We start from the raw sequence: 14438 nt of genomic DNA, 5'->3' as shown, positions 1-14438 counted from the left end.
TGGAACAGCTACAGCACAGTATTCCAAAGCCGGTCAAAAAATTCCCAGGGAATCCTTGTTCTTCGGTGCACCTTATTTGTTGAACACGGGGCTTCCCAAACTGGGGTCTGTAGCTGTTTTTGGACTACAACTCCCATCATCCCTGGGTACCAGGACTAGTGGTCAGGGATGATGTGAGCTGTAGTCCAAAAAATAGTTTGGAGACCCAAGTTTGGGAAACTCTGGTTTAATATCAAGTATACATCCCAGAGCATAAGCTTTAGATTTTCTTGTAACCACATTCTAGTTAAGCTCAAAGTGAGAAGCTGATTTCTTCAGAGGTTTTTTGTTTGTTTTTTAATCTTGCTAATTTTAGCTTTTGCAGTGCAATTCTGTTCACCTTTAGATAGGCATTCCACTGTGTTCAGTGAGGCTTATTTCTAGGCAAGTGTGTTTAAGATTGCAGTTTTAAAGTATCTTTTAGGGGTGGGGGAGGAATTCCTTCTGCCATACACCCATCAGTTCACCACCTAAATTTAAAAACTGTAACAATCTGCCAGTTGCTGGGAATCACAAACGGGGAGAGCGCTTTTGCACTCAAGTTCTGCTTTCAGGTTTCCCACAGCCACCAAGAACAAGATGCTGGACCAGATAAGCCAATGGCCTGATCCAGCAAAGCTCTTCTTACGTGAAAGGTTATAGTTCCCTTTAACCGCCTAATGAATGTTGCATAGTAATGCTGGAATATGATAGGCTGGAATCTAGAAATCATGCCCCTCCTTTTGGGTGCTGGAGAGATACCTCATATTTTATTTCGGGCTGAAAGCCTATTACAGTCGTACCTTGGGTCCCAAACGCCCTAGTACTCGTCTGTTTTGGCTCCCAAACGCCACCAACCTGGAAGTGAGTGTTCCAGTTTGTGAACGTTCTTTGGAACCTGAATGTGTGACGGGGCTTCCAATTGGCTGCAGGAGCTTCCTGCAGCCAATCAGAAGCTGTGCTTTGGTTTCTGAACGTTTTTGAAGTCGAACGGACTTCCGGAACGGATTCCGTTCAACTTGCAAAGTACGACTGTACTTGTAAGCGCTGGAGATTCATGAGAATTACTTTCCCACATATCTAGGCCAAGCCTGAGTAACTATTCCCCCCCCCCCCCCGAGGTAATCTGAGTGTGAGGCTGCATAGTAGGTGAGACCAGAGCCAAAGGTAGATGGGACCATCCCATACACAACTCTTTCTTGAGCACCTGTTTTTATGCTCTTTTTACCGATAAGAAATTAGACCAGGAACCAATTGAAATATGTGGGAGATTGCAGTCAAACATAACAATTCACGACTGCTAGTTAGCACACGAAGGGTTAAGGACCACAGAGTTGTGCTGCTAGGTTCCGCTTTTTAATTTTGATTTTGCATCGTGTGTGTAAAATCCACAAAGCCCTGGAAATGCTTCTCTGCTTCAGTAGGAACAGGGCACACGATACTACACCAGTAACTCAGCCAGCTATTGGGGAGGCTTTGATACTTGGGTAATGCCAGGCTCTGGGAATTCAAGGAGAGCTGATTTGGAATGTCCTGTGTCAGGCTTAACAGACTTGCAGAAAACCACTTGCAGCTGTTTGTTTGGAAGCTGCCTGGTGTCAACTGAGTTTACTAAACTGGATGTTTTCCTTTAACAGAGCTGTGGGATTCCCCAGCACAGCAGCCTGCTTATTTTGGATGTACTTTCACTAGGGAGATAGTGACAAATCTTCCAGAGAAGTGGGGGGCCACTCTCAGTCCTTTTGTTTAACTGACAGGAAAAGGAAAGAGTCATGAATGCATTCTCTCTGCCCCCCTCAGAAAGACAAAAACTAGAACTGCCTGCATGGCAGCCTTCTGTGTCCCTGATAAGCACCTCCTGCTTATTCTTTCTAGGAGCCAAAACTTTGTACTGCAGAGGAAGATGTTAAGGGCTCCAGTCAAAGGAAGCGCTACCTGTCTTGAAGCCCAAAATATCAATGTGGCTATTCCCACCCACCCTTAAATAAATCACTTGTGATAGGCAGATAGGGAAGAAAGGCATTCAAAGAAGAAGTAGCTCCATGCAATGCAGCTGGACTGTACAGGTGAAACTTGAAAAATTAGAATATCGTGGAAAAGTTCATTTATTTCAGTAATTCAACTTAAAAGGTGAAACTAATATATGAGATAGACTCATGACATGCAAAGCGAGATATGTCAAGCCTTTATTTGTTATAATTGTGATTGCTGAAATAAATGAACTTTTCCACGATACTCTAATTTTTCGAGTTTCACCTGTATATACTGCAGTTGACAATGTTTTTATACATGGCAGTTCACTGTTGAGAGATGCTCATGGCACAGAATAGTTGCTATGCACTATCTGGTATCACTATCCACCATAATTGTGGACGAGTCTCTGAAATATCGTTTCCCTTCCACAAAATTCCAGGAAACTACAAATTAGGGACATGCTCCCCCTCCCGCCCATGAAAACCATAACTAGTGGATTATTCCCCTTGCATTGTTTCCATATATTGCTTTCCATCCCCAAAAACCTTTTATCTCTAGTTCTGTATAATCCAACGCCACAGATGTGAGACTGATGGCCCATGTGGATGAGCACTTTTGAGGAATCGAGTGAAGGCAGTGAAAGTGAGAAGGGAAGTGTTGGTGCCAAGTGCCCCTTTACTGAAGCCCTTGCATTGAACTCCTCGTCTGGTCGCCAGTGCCAACCCAGGAATTCTCTCCAGGCGACTGAGCAAGCTGGCAGGCGGAGGGCAAAGCACTCTGCCTCCGTTGCCAGCCTGTTCAGCTTCTCTTCCTCTGCACCCATTCTGGAAAGGCAACAGACTGGCAAAGGAGACATGAGGATCCCTTCTTCAGCAGCCTGATGTACTTTTAGCCTGCAAAAGAAAGTACCAGTCTGTTTTTCACTCATAAGAGCAGCAGTCTTATAAGTAAAACCAATCTACATCCGTATCTATATGCTAGGTTTGATTTTTCTCTAGTTTCCTCTCTGGCGCTTCCCCACCTCCCCTCAATCTTTATTTTTACACATTCTCAGCTTAGTTTTTTTTTAATTGCAAAAAAAAAAATGTCAGCAATTTACTGTGTATTTCTCCAAATACACACATTTTTGCAAGCAATTTTCTCAGATATGAGGCATTTTTGTTACTTTTTACTGATAAATTATTTTACCCCAACGCAATACACATTTTTGTGCAAAATACTTTCTCGAAGAACAGCACTGCAATTTGGAAAAGTGCACATTTTGAAAGATAGCTGTGCCTCAGTTCATTTGGATTAGGTAATGAGAACTAAATCTACATTCTCCCCATCCCTTCTCTTAACAATCCCCAATACTGCACTGGAAAATTATAGAAGCTGAGCAATGACCCCTGGTGGTCACCAAATGGAGCTACAGAGAGCACGACTGGAATATCAGCGAATACTGATTTTCTCAAATGTTTGAAAGTCTGAAATGCTGTCTGTGTATATAGAAATGGATTAGGTTCAGCTTTCCTAATGCAATTTAGTTTAGCTTTCCTGATGCAATTAAAATAGCTCAAGTAAAAGTAAAAAAAATTACTTAGCATTCCTCTGTTTAAAAAAACCACCTGCTGGTTCTAATAGACCAGATGAGAGCCTATACATATCAAGGCGAGCAGTTGCTTTATTTTAGGTTAACCCATTATCACTTTTTGAGCTGTGAATTTGTGTGCTGAGCTCAGGTTTTTGGCCTACTCTCATCAGCTGGATAATTCAGTTGCTGCTGACTTGATTTCATTGGGTGGGTGGGTGGGTGTTTCAGCTTATTTACATTTGGTTCTTAATGCTTAGCCATCTTGGAGGTCAAAAAGGTGGAACAGGAAAAAGTAAGTAAGTAACTTAAAGGAGCACCTCTTTCATTGGATGATCAGGGCAAAAGAGCCAAGAATTGGAATTCAAGATAGAATGAACAGAAGAGGGGACAGTTTCTGAGATAACCAGAACATCAGCGTCACTGTTTAACAACAACAAACAACAACAACAACAATAATACCCTTAGTACAGTGCATGTGAAGAAAAAACCACAATAATTTCTTGTGTATGAAATTTTATCTTCCAGGATTTTTTGTTTGAACTTGCGGCACAGATTCCCCTCCCCAGGGGTTAACTGGGTAGGATTGTAAAAACAGGTTACTTTAACCCAAAAAGCATAGCAGCCTTTCAAACAATAAACTCAGCCCAATTTACTTTAGCATTTGTTTGTTCAATGACTATGCTTGACTACAGCACAAGTAGGTTTTGGTTGGGCATTGCGTTGTGTTTTTCTTTCTTGCCTTATCCAGCTTGCTCACTTGTATCTGAGTTGGGTAAAGGAAGCAGCCTAAGTCAGAGTTCACGATATATCTGTTTCCTTTTTGAATCCTTCTGTATCTCTGCGTGTTCCATCATTTTATAACAAACGATGGAGTAAGTTCCCCGGCCAGGCTTTTATCACTTTCCGAAACCACTTGTGTATGTTTCTCTGTAGGAAAAGGCCACGTGGTGCAGATTTTTAACGCTTTAAAAATAAATAAATCCACTGAAAAGTTGTCTTGGGTGATGAAGTGAAGGCTTAAAGCCCTCCCCAGTTTTAAGTTATCCTTCTGTTTACTTCTGCATTCAGTAATTGCGATTTTTTGGGTTGAGGGGCACCCCAAATGCTCTTAATGAGTTGTTGGCTTCCTTCCCGAAGTTGCCTGAAGTGCTGTTCTCCTTAGTGGAAGTAATTCTGTCTTTGATGTAGTTTCCAGAGCTGTCGACTAAAGTTGCACAGTTCCCAGAAGAAATAATACCCTAGGAGCGTATGCAGACTAGAAATGCAAACTCCAAAATGAATTCTTCCTATAGGAGTCTGGCAGTCTGGTTCTCTGTGGAATCTTGCTTGTTTACATAATCTTATCTGGCTACGCTTTGGTATTTCATCTGGCAGGCAGTTCCTATAAAAAGCAGCTGTCCAAGCAATGGGAGTGGCGCTTCTGGTTATAGGGATTTTGTGTGGTGGTGATGGTTGTCTATAATAGCTTGCTCAAAGTATACCTGTTTTCCTCCTAATGCTCAATATTTAACATTCATATATATAGGTGTCCCTCACGACTTTTCTTAACATGAAAAGACTACTTAGACTTAGGGGACTTTTAAGTTTAATATTGAAGGTATGCTTTACCTCTGTACTGGATCTCCCCACCCTGAAATAGGGTTGGTTGGTTGGTTAATTAATTAATTAACAAACCAATTAATTAATAATGAAATGCACGCATGCATAATTGTGTGATGACCAGAATATGCGAAGCTTTTAAAAAGAGGTGGCAAGAGGAAAAGGAAATCCCAGTTTGCTAGAAGGTGTCATCCTATTTTTCTAACACTCTGTGCTCAGGAAATCTTGGAATGAACATTATCAGTCTTTGGGTTCCTCCAAACATTTGTTTGTGTGTGCTGTTTTAATTTGAAACTCTTAGAAAAATCGCTTTCAGAACAATGACTCAAAAGATAAGCAGAATGCAGCTGAGGAGGTTGAGTGAGTTAAAACAAATAGCTTTTTCTTTTCCAAACGCCGTGGAGATAAAACAGTAACTTGCAGTGGCCATTCCGACCACACGCAGGAGGCGGCACAGACGTGTCCCAACCTCATGGTTGCTTAACTGGAGCCATAAATCAAAGCAGCTTTGCAAGTAGTCATCAATTCATCAACTCCACCCACACAACCAGTTGCTATAACTTGTCCTGGCACTCATGGCTCATTTTTGGCATCAAGGAAACTAGGGAGCAGTAACAGGAAATGCCTGCCCATGCTCCCTTGTGCCTGACATACTTTTTGATGCCAGGCTTCTGGGGAGAGGGCACCAGATTTCTCAGCTTGTTGAAAGACCATGACTACTTTGATTACGTTTTGCCTGCACGTCTAATAACATGCTGTACCTTTTAGAAATTGAAAACACAAGTGGGTGTCTTCCTGCTTAGCCTCATATGAGCTTGCCCAATTTCCTGGGCTTTCCAGAACTGTATTTAAGACCGCTGAGTGTGTGAGCTATGCTGAAGAATTTTCACCACCACTTTCCATTTTTTATTAGCTCTGATAATTGTTTTAAGTCATGGTTTCCTAAACCATGCTTACATAGTCCACAAGTCTTCTCCTGTTTGCGTAACTCCCATTTTTCTTCTGAAGACCACCTTCCGATTAACGTGAGTGAAGGCAGAACTTGGTTCAGAGTGTCAGGGCTGGAGTCAGATGCAGGCCAGCATGAGAGACACAAGGCTCCGTTGTCAGTGAAGTTAACTCTGTATTCCAGGAAACGACATACAACACTTCCCAGCATGCCTTGCCCCTGTGGAGCAGTTGCCAGGACTGAGGGTCCCTGCCTTCCACTCTTTCTAAGGCTCCTCCTCTCCCAGATGTTTCCCAAGCAGTCTCAAACTTGCACCTGCACACTGGTCTCTGTTCAGCCTTCCTCATTATTCTGCATGTTCTTGGAGACCATGAGGAGGGGAGCTTGTCACAGCAGGAGAGGGAGGCTCCCTGGATTCTTCAGCAGCCTCTTGCCCCGCCCCTCCTCTGCCTTAGCTTCAGATTCTGAACTGCTCTCTGTCACTGGCTCTTCCTGGTCACCGACTGCTTCCTCTGACCTCTCCTCAGTGTCTCACTACCAATCCCCTGGCTCTGAGCCTTCTTCCTCTGGCATGTCACTTAGAGATTGCCCTGTTGGTGCCTCCCACCACTCCAAGTCCAGCCAGTCCCTGACACATAGTAGCCACACTGTTGCTTCTGATACCACCAACCTTGCCAATGAGCTGCTCTGGGGCATGATTGGTATAGTGTGGGCTCCACGTAGCCTGGGTTTATTGAGTCATTCTCCTACCCTGCACTAACAAACCGCTGGGCACAGAAAAGTAGCCATTGCCATGCCCTGCTCCTGGTTCTGTATACCTTTATCCCTTTCTGCAATTTCTGCCAATCCTCCTCCTAGGCGTCATAAGAAATAGGATACTTGCTTCCTTAAAGATGTGCTTGGCAAGATGCCCAGGTTGTCACTATTAGGTGTCTTTTCGAAGAGATATTTATGGGAGGAGAAATATCTCCCTTTGCCAGGAAAACCTGAGCTCCCACCAGTTCTTACTGATGGGATTTTATAATCTGCCCATCACCAAATGGTCCCAGGGTAGAACATAAACAAGATAATTAGAACAGTGCAATAAAAACAAGCTCGAATACACATGCTATTAAAATATTTATTAAAATAAACAAAATCAAGCAACATATCAGGCTGTGAATAATCACAGCTAAATAGCTCATCGCACTCTCCAGCCCCTCCCAAAGGCCTGGCAATTGGTTTGCTCAGCATATATACCCAACTTAAATAGCTTTGGCATATTATATGGATGTGACTTTCTTCCTTATTTTTTTTTCATATAATGTATATTTGTATACTGTTGTATGCTGCCTTGGGTCCACTTGAGAAAGAAGTCTGTAAAATATATTTAATAATAACAAATGTCCCTCCATGATGGGTCTGCAAAGTAATTGTTGTACAGTGGTACCTCAGGTTACAGACGATTCAGGTTACAGACTCCGCTAACCCAGAAACCTCGGGTTAAGAACTTTGCTTTAGGTTGTGAACAGAAATTGTGCAGCGGTGGCGTGGCAGCAACAGAAGGCCCTATTAGCTAAAGTGGTATCTCAGCTTAAGAACGGTTTCAGGTTAAGAACGGACCTCCAGAACGAATTAAGTTCTTAACCCGAGGTACCACTGTATTCATCTCTAATCTGAGAAATCCTATTTAACTTTTGGGAATTTCTGTCTGACAGACTTCTTCGTAGGTGTATTTGCAACATAACTTGATGTAAAAATTCATTAACTGTTCTTATCTACAGATAACACAACAAGGGCTGCTTCTGCATTGCACAGCAGCAGCCCACGTCCTCTTCCAATCTCACAAAAACTCTTATAAATTATGGTTTGTTGCTAGCAACAGTTTATGCTGGCAGGGACTGATGGAAGTTGAAATCCCTGAAATGTGGGGTGGGTAGGGGAAAGATGTTCAAAGCAAGAACAGTTTGCAGCATGGGCAAATGACTACATTTTATAAATGTTGGAGATGAAATTCCATTGTTTCCTGGAAAGAGTTTATGGCTCAGTGGCATGTGAAACTCAACTCTTCCTCTCCTCTCTTCTCTTCTCAGATGAAGCAGATTATGGTAACTTTGGTTCAAACACCTTGACCAGGAAAAAGAAAGCTCTGGTGACCCTCCGGAATGACAACCTTCGCAGACGCCCCCACGTTAATATCAGCATGCCTCAGGATTTTAGACCCGTGTCTTCCATCATTGATGTGGACATCCTACCTGAAACTCATAGGAGAGTGAGATTGTATCGACATGGGTGTGAGAAGCCACTAGGGTTCTACATTCGTGATGGGACCAGTGTCAGAGTAACTCCTCATGGGCTTGAAAAAGTACCTGGCATTTTCATCTCTCGGATGGTTCCTGGTGGTTTAGCTGAGAGTACAGGCTTATTGGCTGTCAACGATGAAGTCCTGGAAGTGAATGGCATAGAAGTGGCCGGGAAAACTCTTGATCAGGTAACGGACATGATGATCGCCAATAGCCATAATCTTATCATCACAGTCAAGCCAGCAAACCAAAGGAACAATATTATCAGAAGCAGTCGGATGTCTGGGAGTTCTGGCCAGTCTACAGACAGCACTGCAAGTCATCACAGTTTGCCTTCTTCTCATGTCCTGCAGAACTTCCACCCTGATGAAATGGAGAGTGACGAGGATGCTGACATTGTAATTGAGGGCTGCCTGGAGCCACAGCCCATTCCGAAATCGCACAGCCTTCCTTCTGGTAGCCTTTCCCGAATTAACGGCAGCAGTCTTAGCCAAAGACTACAGAGGGACCTGGTACTCAACAACAGCTTGGGACGAGAAAGCAACGGCAATATTCACAAAATTCTGAGTTCCTTAAAAACTGATCCTCGTCATAGCTTGGTTATTCCCAAAGGAGGCATTGAGGAGGACGGAACGGTGATCACACTTTAGTGGGTGCTTCCGTGTGTGTGTGTGTGTTTCTTGTCTGAAGTGCCAACTGGAACAAATCTATACACATCCCGAAGAGAGGGAATCTTAATTCTCTTAGACCTTCTGAGGTGTGACACACGTGTTACTTTCCGGACATGGTGGTGTTCAGGATTATACATAAAAGTGCTGCCTATTGCAACCCATGAAAAATTGTAAATATGGTTTCTGCTCCTAGGGTCACAATGAGGGAAAGTAAAGATTGCTGCATTTTTAAAAAAGAATCCCATCTATGAAAGTATGTCGGCTGCATGTATGGATATAAGCTGCAATATATACATGTAAATTGTATATATTTTGATGATTGATAACAACAGACACAGTAAACATGGAATAGGCATTCATAAATTAGTCTTTGAGGGGGAAACTACTATTAAGGATTGCATCCAACAGGATTGCTCAGTCAGGTTTCTGTCAGCCAAACAGGGAAATCCTTATTCTCTCTTCCTCTGCACACACACCCCCCAAAAAAAATCTGCTCTGGAGGGTTCCCGAGTTCTCTGGAGCAGATTTCGGAAGGGAAAATTGCTGACCACTCCAGTATACTGACCAAAGCCTTACCACCAACTGAGTAGCATGATTGGATACAATGCAATGTGTTTAAATTTTGAAATTTTACTTTCTGCCATTATATACTGCTTCCTAGTTTGTTTACACAGAAAATTTACTTGTCTTGCCCCTAAATCTGGAAAGGGCTAACTGAACAACTTTCTATCCTGGAAATAGCGTTGAGGGAATGCTGCATTTTTTTTAATTTTTTTTTTTGGAACAAAACTTTGACCAAATGATTTTGTGTTTTATATGTATATTTTTAAAGAGGGATAGTGTCACATTGCTGCCATAATTTCTTTTTGATCAGCACCACCTGCTGGTGACTTGTAGTACTGTTGGAATAAACTGTCTTCATATGATGTGAAAAAACAACAAGCAGCATGGAGGTTGGTTTAATTGATGCACCATCAGGATATGTGTTCTCTTTTTATTGCTAAAATATTTATTAGACAAATACTCAAATTTTAGTGACTGTTGGTTTCACTTTTTTACATTGATAACAGTACTGAATTTGCAAATAAATAATAAGATTGCTTTGGACTGCATTCTCTGTCACCACAAGAAACTCATCTAAGGCTGTAATCCACTTATCTGGGCGTAAGCCCCACTGAATTTAATGGGACTGGCTTCTGAAAAGATTTGGTTAGGATTGCAGCCTAAATTTGTCTTACTGTTTAGAATTAACTTGAATCCAGAGTCTTTAATAATGAAAGCTGGTTCCTCTTGGTACATACTGATTTCCTAAGCTAGAGTGTTATTTTATTTTATTGTCCCTGGAGTCTAAAATGCTACAATTCAACAGCATATCAAGTGTTCCAAGTAAAGACTATCTTAGATTGTTGGGATCATGATTAGTTATAAAGCAAATCAATAATAGGCTACTCCAAAAGAAACGGTTTTGCTCCCAGCTCTGTTTTTCTGTTCTATAAAATGCCACAAGCTGTTACAATGTTTAGTAGAAAAAAAGGTTGACTATATTATGAAGTGTCTAGGAAAAAAATATAATTGTGTTACAATGTATTTTTCTACTTTTAGCTTTGTCATTTTCTTTGTTTTTTACTGTGTAGTTGTGTGTATTAAAGCGTTTCTAAACAAATGAAAATTCTTTATATAAATTATATCCCACACCATCCACACCCTTATTTTGTACTATAAAGGGCTCAAAACACTTTGGGGTTGTTTAATAAAAAAGCCTTTTATTGTTCTGCTTGGAATAAAATTATGTACAAGCTTCAATATTTCTTAACTGGAAAATGCCACCATCACCCCAAACCCAGGTCCTGGGCACCAAAGCCATCTCAATAAAAATATGTTTGGTGCTTCAGAAGAAGCAGGAGGTGGGAATGTGTTGCTTTCTATGTTGTTGGGACTCCACGCCCATCATCCCTGGCCAATTGCTGTGCTGACTGGGGCTGATGGGAGATGGGAGTCCAGTAACATCAGGAGGGCTACAATTTCCTCACCTGTGCTACTGAAGAGTGCACCGGAGTGAGGATTTTAGGTAGCCATTGAATACCTTGCCATACAGAAAGAAATGGATTGTATGGAATAATTGGAAGAGTCTGAATATGTTAGGAAACTAGATGACAGGGTTATTTTACCTATACAGAGTTGCTGAAAGCTGGATGCGGCAAAAGCAATAATTGAACTTTGTGTTGGATAAATGGACATCATCAGAACCAAAACATAAAGCTATGAAACTAGAAAAGAGCAAAAATATCAATGTTTGGTCCAGAAGCTAGGTACTACACCTTCACTAAAGGAGATTGTATGAATGATTCAGTAAATGACGTATGTAACTATACTTATGGCCTCAAATTCTCTTTATCTTATATGCTGCTTTATTACAAAAATGATGACTAGACCAGTGGCGTAGCGTGGGGGGTGCAGGGGGGGCCGGCCGCACCGGGCACAACATCTGGGGGGGCACTCGCCGCTTCCGGAGTCGCCGAAGAGCCTCGGGCGCAGGCTGTAGCAGAGCCCCATGTCTCGCGGAACCGACGAGCTGGCAGCGGCTCTCAGCGCTCGCCGCAGTCCCCGCGCATCAGGGCCGCGGAGGGCGCGCCAGGCAGCCCCTCCTCACAGCCCCGCCGCCGCCGCTGCTGCAGCTGCTGGGCCATGTTGCATTTTCCTCGCCTCTCTGCCCTCCTCCTCCGGGCAAGCGGTGTTGTTTGGGCGGCAGCGCCAGCGGCAACTCGCCTCAGATCACCTGACACGGACCCGCCGCCACCGCTGTGGCTACCTTACCGTAAATACCCCAGCCCAGGCAGCAGCAAGAAGAAGCTGGCAGCGGTGGCAGGTTAGGGGTTAGGGGGCGCAAATTACTTGCCTTGCCCCGGGTGCTGACAACCCACGCTACGCCGCTGGACTAGACTACTGATCCTGAACTGAATAGTTAGTTGCCCAACCACCCCCTCCAGAACCCACTGCTCTCAACTGCCTCTCAACTGCCTCGCATTCAAACTCCCTTTCAAATCCTCATCCAGTCATCACTCACCACCAGAATCCTACACTCACTCTCTCCACCTCCCTCCCTCAACATTCCCATAATAATTCTGATACAATTACCTTAATAACTCTATTACATTCAATATTTTATACACGCTGCTCCTTATAACCATACAGTGGTACCTCGGTCTACAAACAGCCCTGTTAACGAATGATTCAGACAACGAACTCCACAAAACCGGAAGTAGGTGTTCCGGTTAGCAAACTTTGCCCTGGAAGCCAAACAGAAGTCGAACGGTGGAAGGGCACCGGCGGAGCAAGGCCTCGGTAGAGAAAGTGCACCTCTGTTTAAGAATGGATTAAGTTTGTAAACCGAGGTACCACTGTACTGTTGGAAGCACTTGAGCTTCCCATTCCTGGTTCCTAGGAAATGGGAGTGAGCAAACTGCAGGTTCTCCATCCCTGTTCTAAAAACCAGATGTCTTCCTCCAAACAATCCTGGGCATTGTAGCTTGTTAGGGGTTCTGGGGATTGTAGGTCTGTGAGAGGGAAGCCACAATGGCACGAATCATTTCGGGGGAAGTCATGTGCTTTAAAGGTGCATTGGGTGCTCTTTAAAACATAGTATCATAGAATTGTAGAGTTGGAAGGGACCCTGAGGGTCATCTAGTCCAACCCTCTGCATATGCAGGAATCTCAACTAGATGATCCATGGCCGATGGCCAAGTGCTGCTTAAAAACCTCCAAGGAAGGAGAGTCACTGCTTCAGGTCCTAAGGGCCTCTGGAGGAGGAGAAAACAAGCTTACTCCATCTTCCATGTGACAGCCCTTTAGACTTTAGTTATTGAAATGGCTGCATGGTGTGGATCTCATATCAGTGTTATGAGTGTGTAAGCAACACATTTCTCTCCCCTTTCTCCACACCATGCAGAATTGCAATGGTAACCAGAAGGCTGGAGTTTGGAGCCCAGCCAGGGCTGGCTGTGGGCAGGATCCTTGCATTGCCGGGAGTTGGACTAGATGATCCTTGGGATCCCTTCCAACTCTGCCATGCTATGATTATATCAAGCAGCTAAAGGAATGAAAAGATGCTTCTGAAACATTTGGGAATCATAGGAACACACTTCCCACCAGTGGCTTCCTGCAAGAGTTTGCATCTTCCTTAGGAGAGAGGCAGGCCAGAACAAGGGGGGAAGGCTTAGAGTTCATGTAGGTGGAAATGCCAATTGAGGGCCCTATACTATAGGAATGCTTCCTTCCTATGACCTCCACCCTCATGCACCAGACTGGTGCTAGCATGGCTGGGAGCCAGGCACCTGCTGATTCCTCCATTTTCTTTGCAGGGAAGGAGCCTTTCCCCAGCATATACTTTGTTCTGGCCAAATCCCTGGAGAGACGTGACGACCCTCAGGTACTGGGGCAGAGGGAAGGAAGGGGTCCTTGTGAAACATGTTTGGGGAGTCTGTGGCTTCCAGCAAGTGCTTTTCAGAAGCATTGCCCCCTCCAACAGGGGAGGCTGAGCACAGCAATCATGGCTAGTTGCCTTTGATAGGCCTCTCCTCCATGCAATTGTCTAGCCCTCTTTGAAAGCCATCCCGTCCAAGATGCTCTTGTGGCGCATCCGATTCTCTTATGCTTCCTTGCTCCTGCAAGGAGATGACTATTGTGAGATCCTTTGGTTAACAACTATCTGGGCTGGAAAATATTAAAGAATCAGAGGACTGGTGAGCTTCCCTTGAAGCACAACTGATGAAAGGCAGGCAGATCTGTTAGCATCTTGATAAAGATGCTCAAACAACAAAGGATGCTATCATACCCCGCAAACGTCTCAGAAAAAGCTCCCAAGCTGATGGGGAAGAGAGCAGTTAAGTGGTTGGTGGGGATCCAGGTTGCCGTTTCTGGATCCCACCACAGCCCTTCCAAGTTGCCAAAGAAATCAATGTCACAAGTTTTTTCCTCGCACCTCCTCCCCATGATCCCCCGTGGGGCCTTCTCCAAACATATGCCGTATCTGAAGCAGCAGATCCTGCCAAACCAAGTAATCAAGGACCAAGTCAGAAAAGGTGTGTGCACAGTCATACCAGAAATAAGCAAAATAACTAAACGGGTACTAGACGTCACCCCAGAACTGGCCCTACTGAACACCTTCCAAGATAACAATGCCCACTCACACTATAAAGAGCTCATAACCCACCGACAACATACAGTTCAATATGGCTAACTTAACCCGACAGCCCCCCTCACTGCAGCCAGCCAAAGACAATCAGCCACACCCTAGGCCACCCCAACTTCTCTCATCACCAAGGAAACCTAACAAGTGAATAGAAAGAAAACTTCCCCAAGTGTCGCTGACAGAA

At 43.8% G+C, this 14438-nt stretch overlaps 2 protein-coding genes across 2 annotated transcripts in view; both read left to right on the top strand.

Moving 5' to 3' along the window:
- PARD6G (par-6 family cell polarity regulator gamma) overlaps positions 1-10869 on the top strand; it is a 67554-nt gene extending 56685 nt beyond the window's left edge. Inside the window, exon 3 of the mRNA XM_083518787.1 lies at positions 8186-10869. Within this exon, the coding sequence (XP_083374913.1) occupies positions 8186-9045 (860 nt within the window). The 3' untranslated portion in view covers positions 9046-10869. The remainder of the gene's footprint in view (positions 1-8185) is intronic.
- Positions 1-14438, top strand: part of CARMIL1 (capping protein regulator and myosin 1 linker 1) — a 336439-nt gene that overhangs the window by 270437 nt on the left and 51564 nt on the right. The window lies entirely within an intron of this gene.

This window comes from Podarcis liolepis (genome assembly GCF_965112155.1).
Source record: "Podarcis liolepis genome assembly, chromosome: 8".
NCBI classification, from domain to species: Eukaryota; Metazoa; Chordata; class Lepidosauria; order Squamata; family Lacertidae; genus Podarcis; species Podarcis liolepis.
Note: the sequence above shows the minus strand (reverse complement) of the source record. Positions and strands in the feature narration are given on the sequence as shown.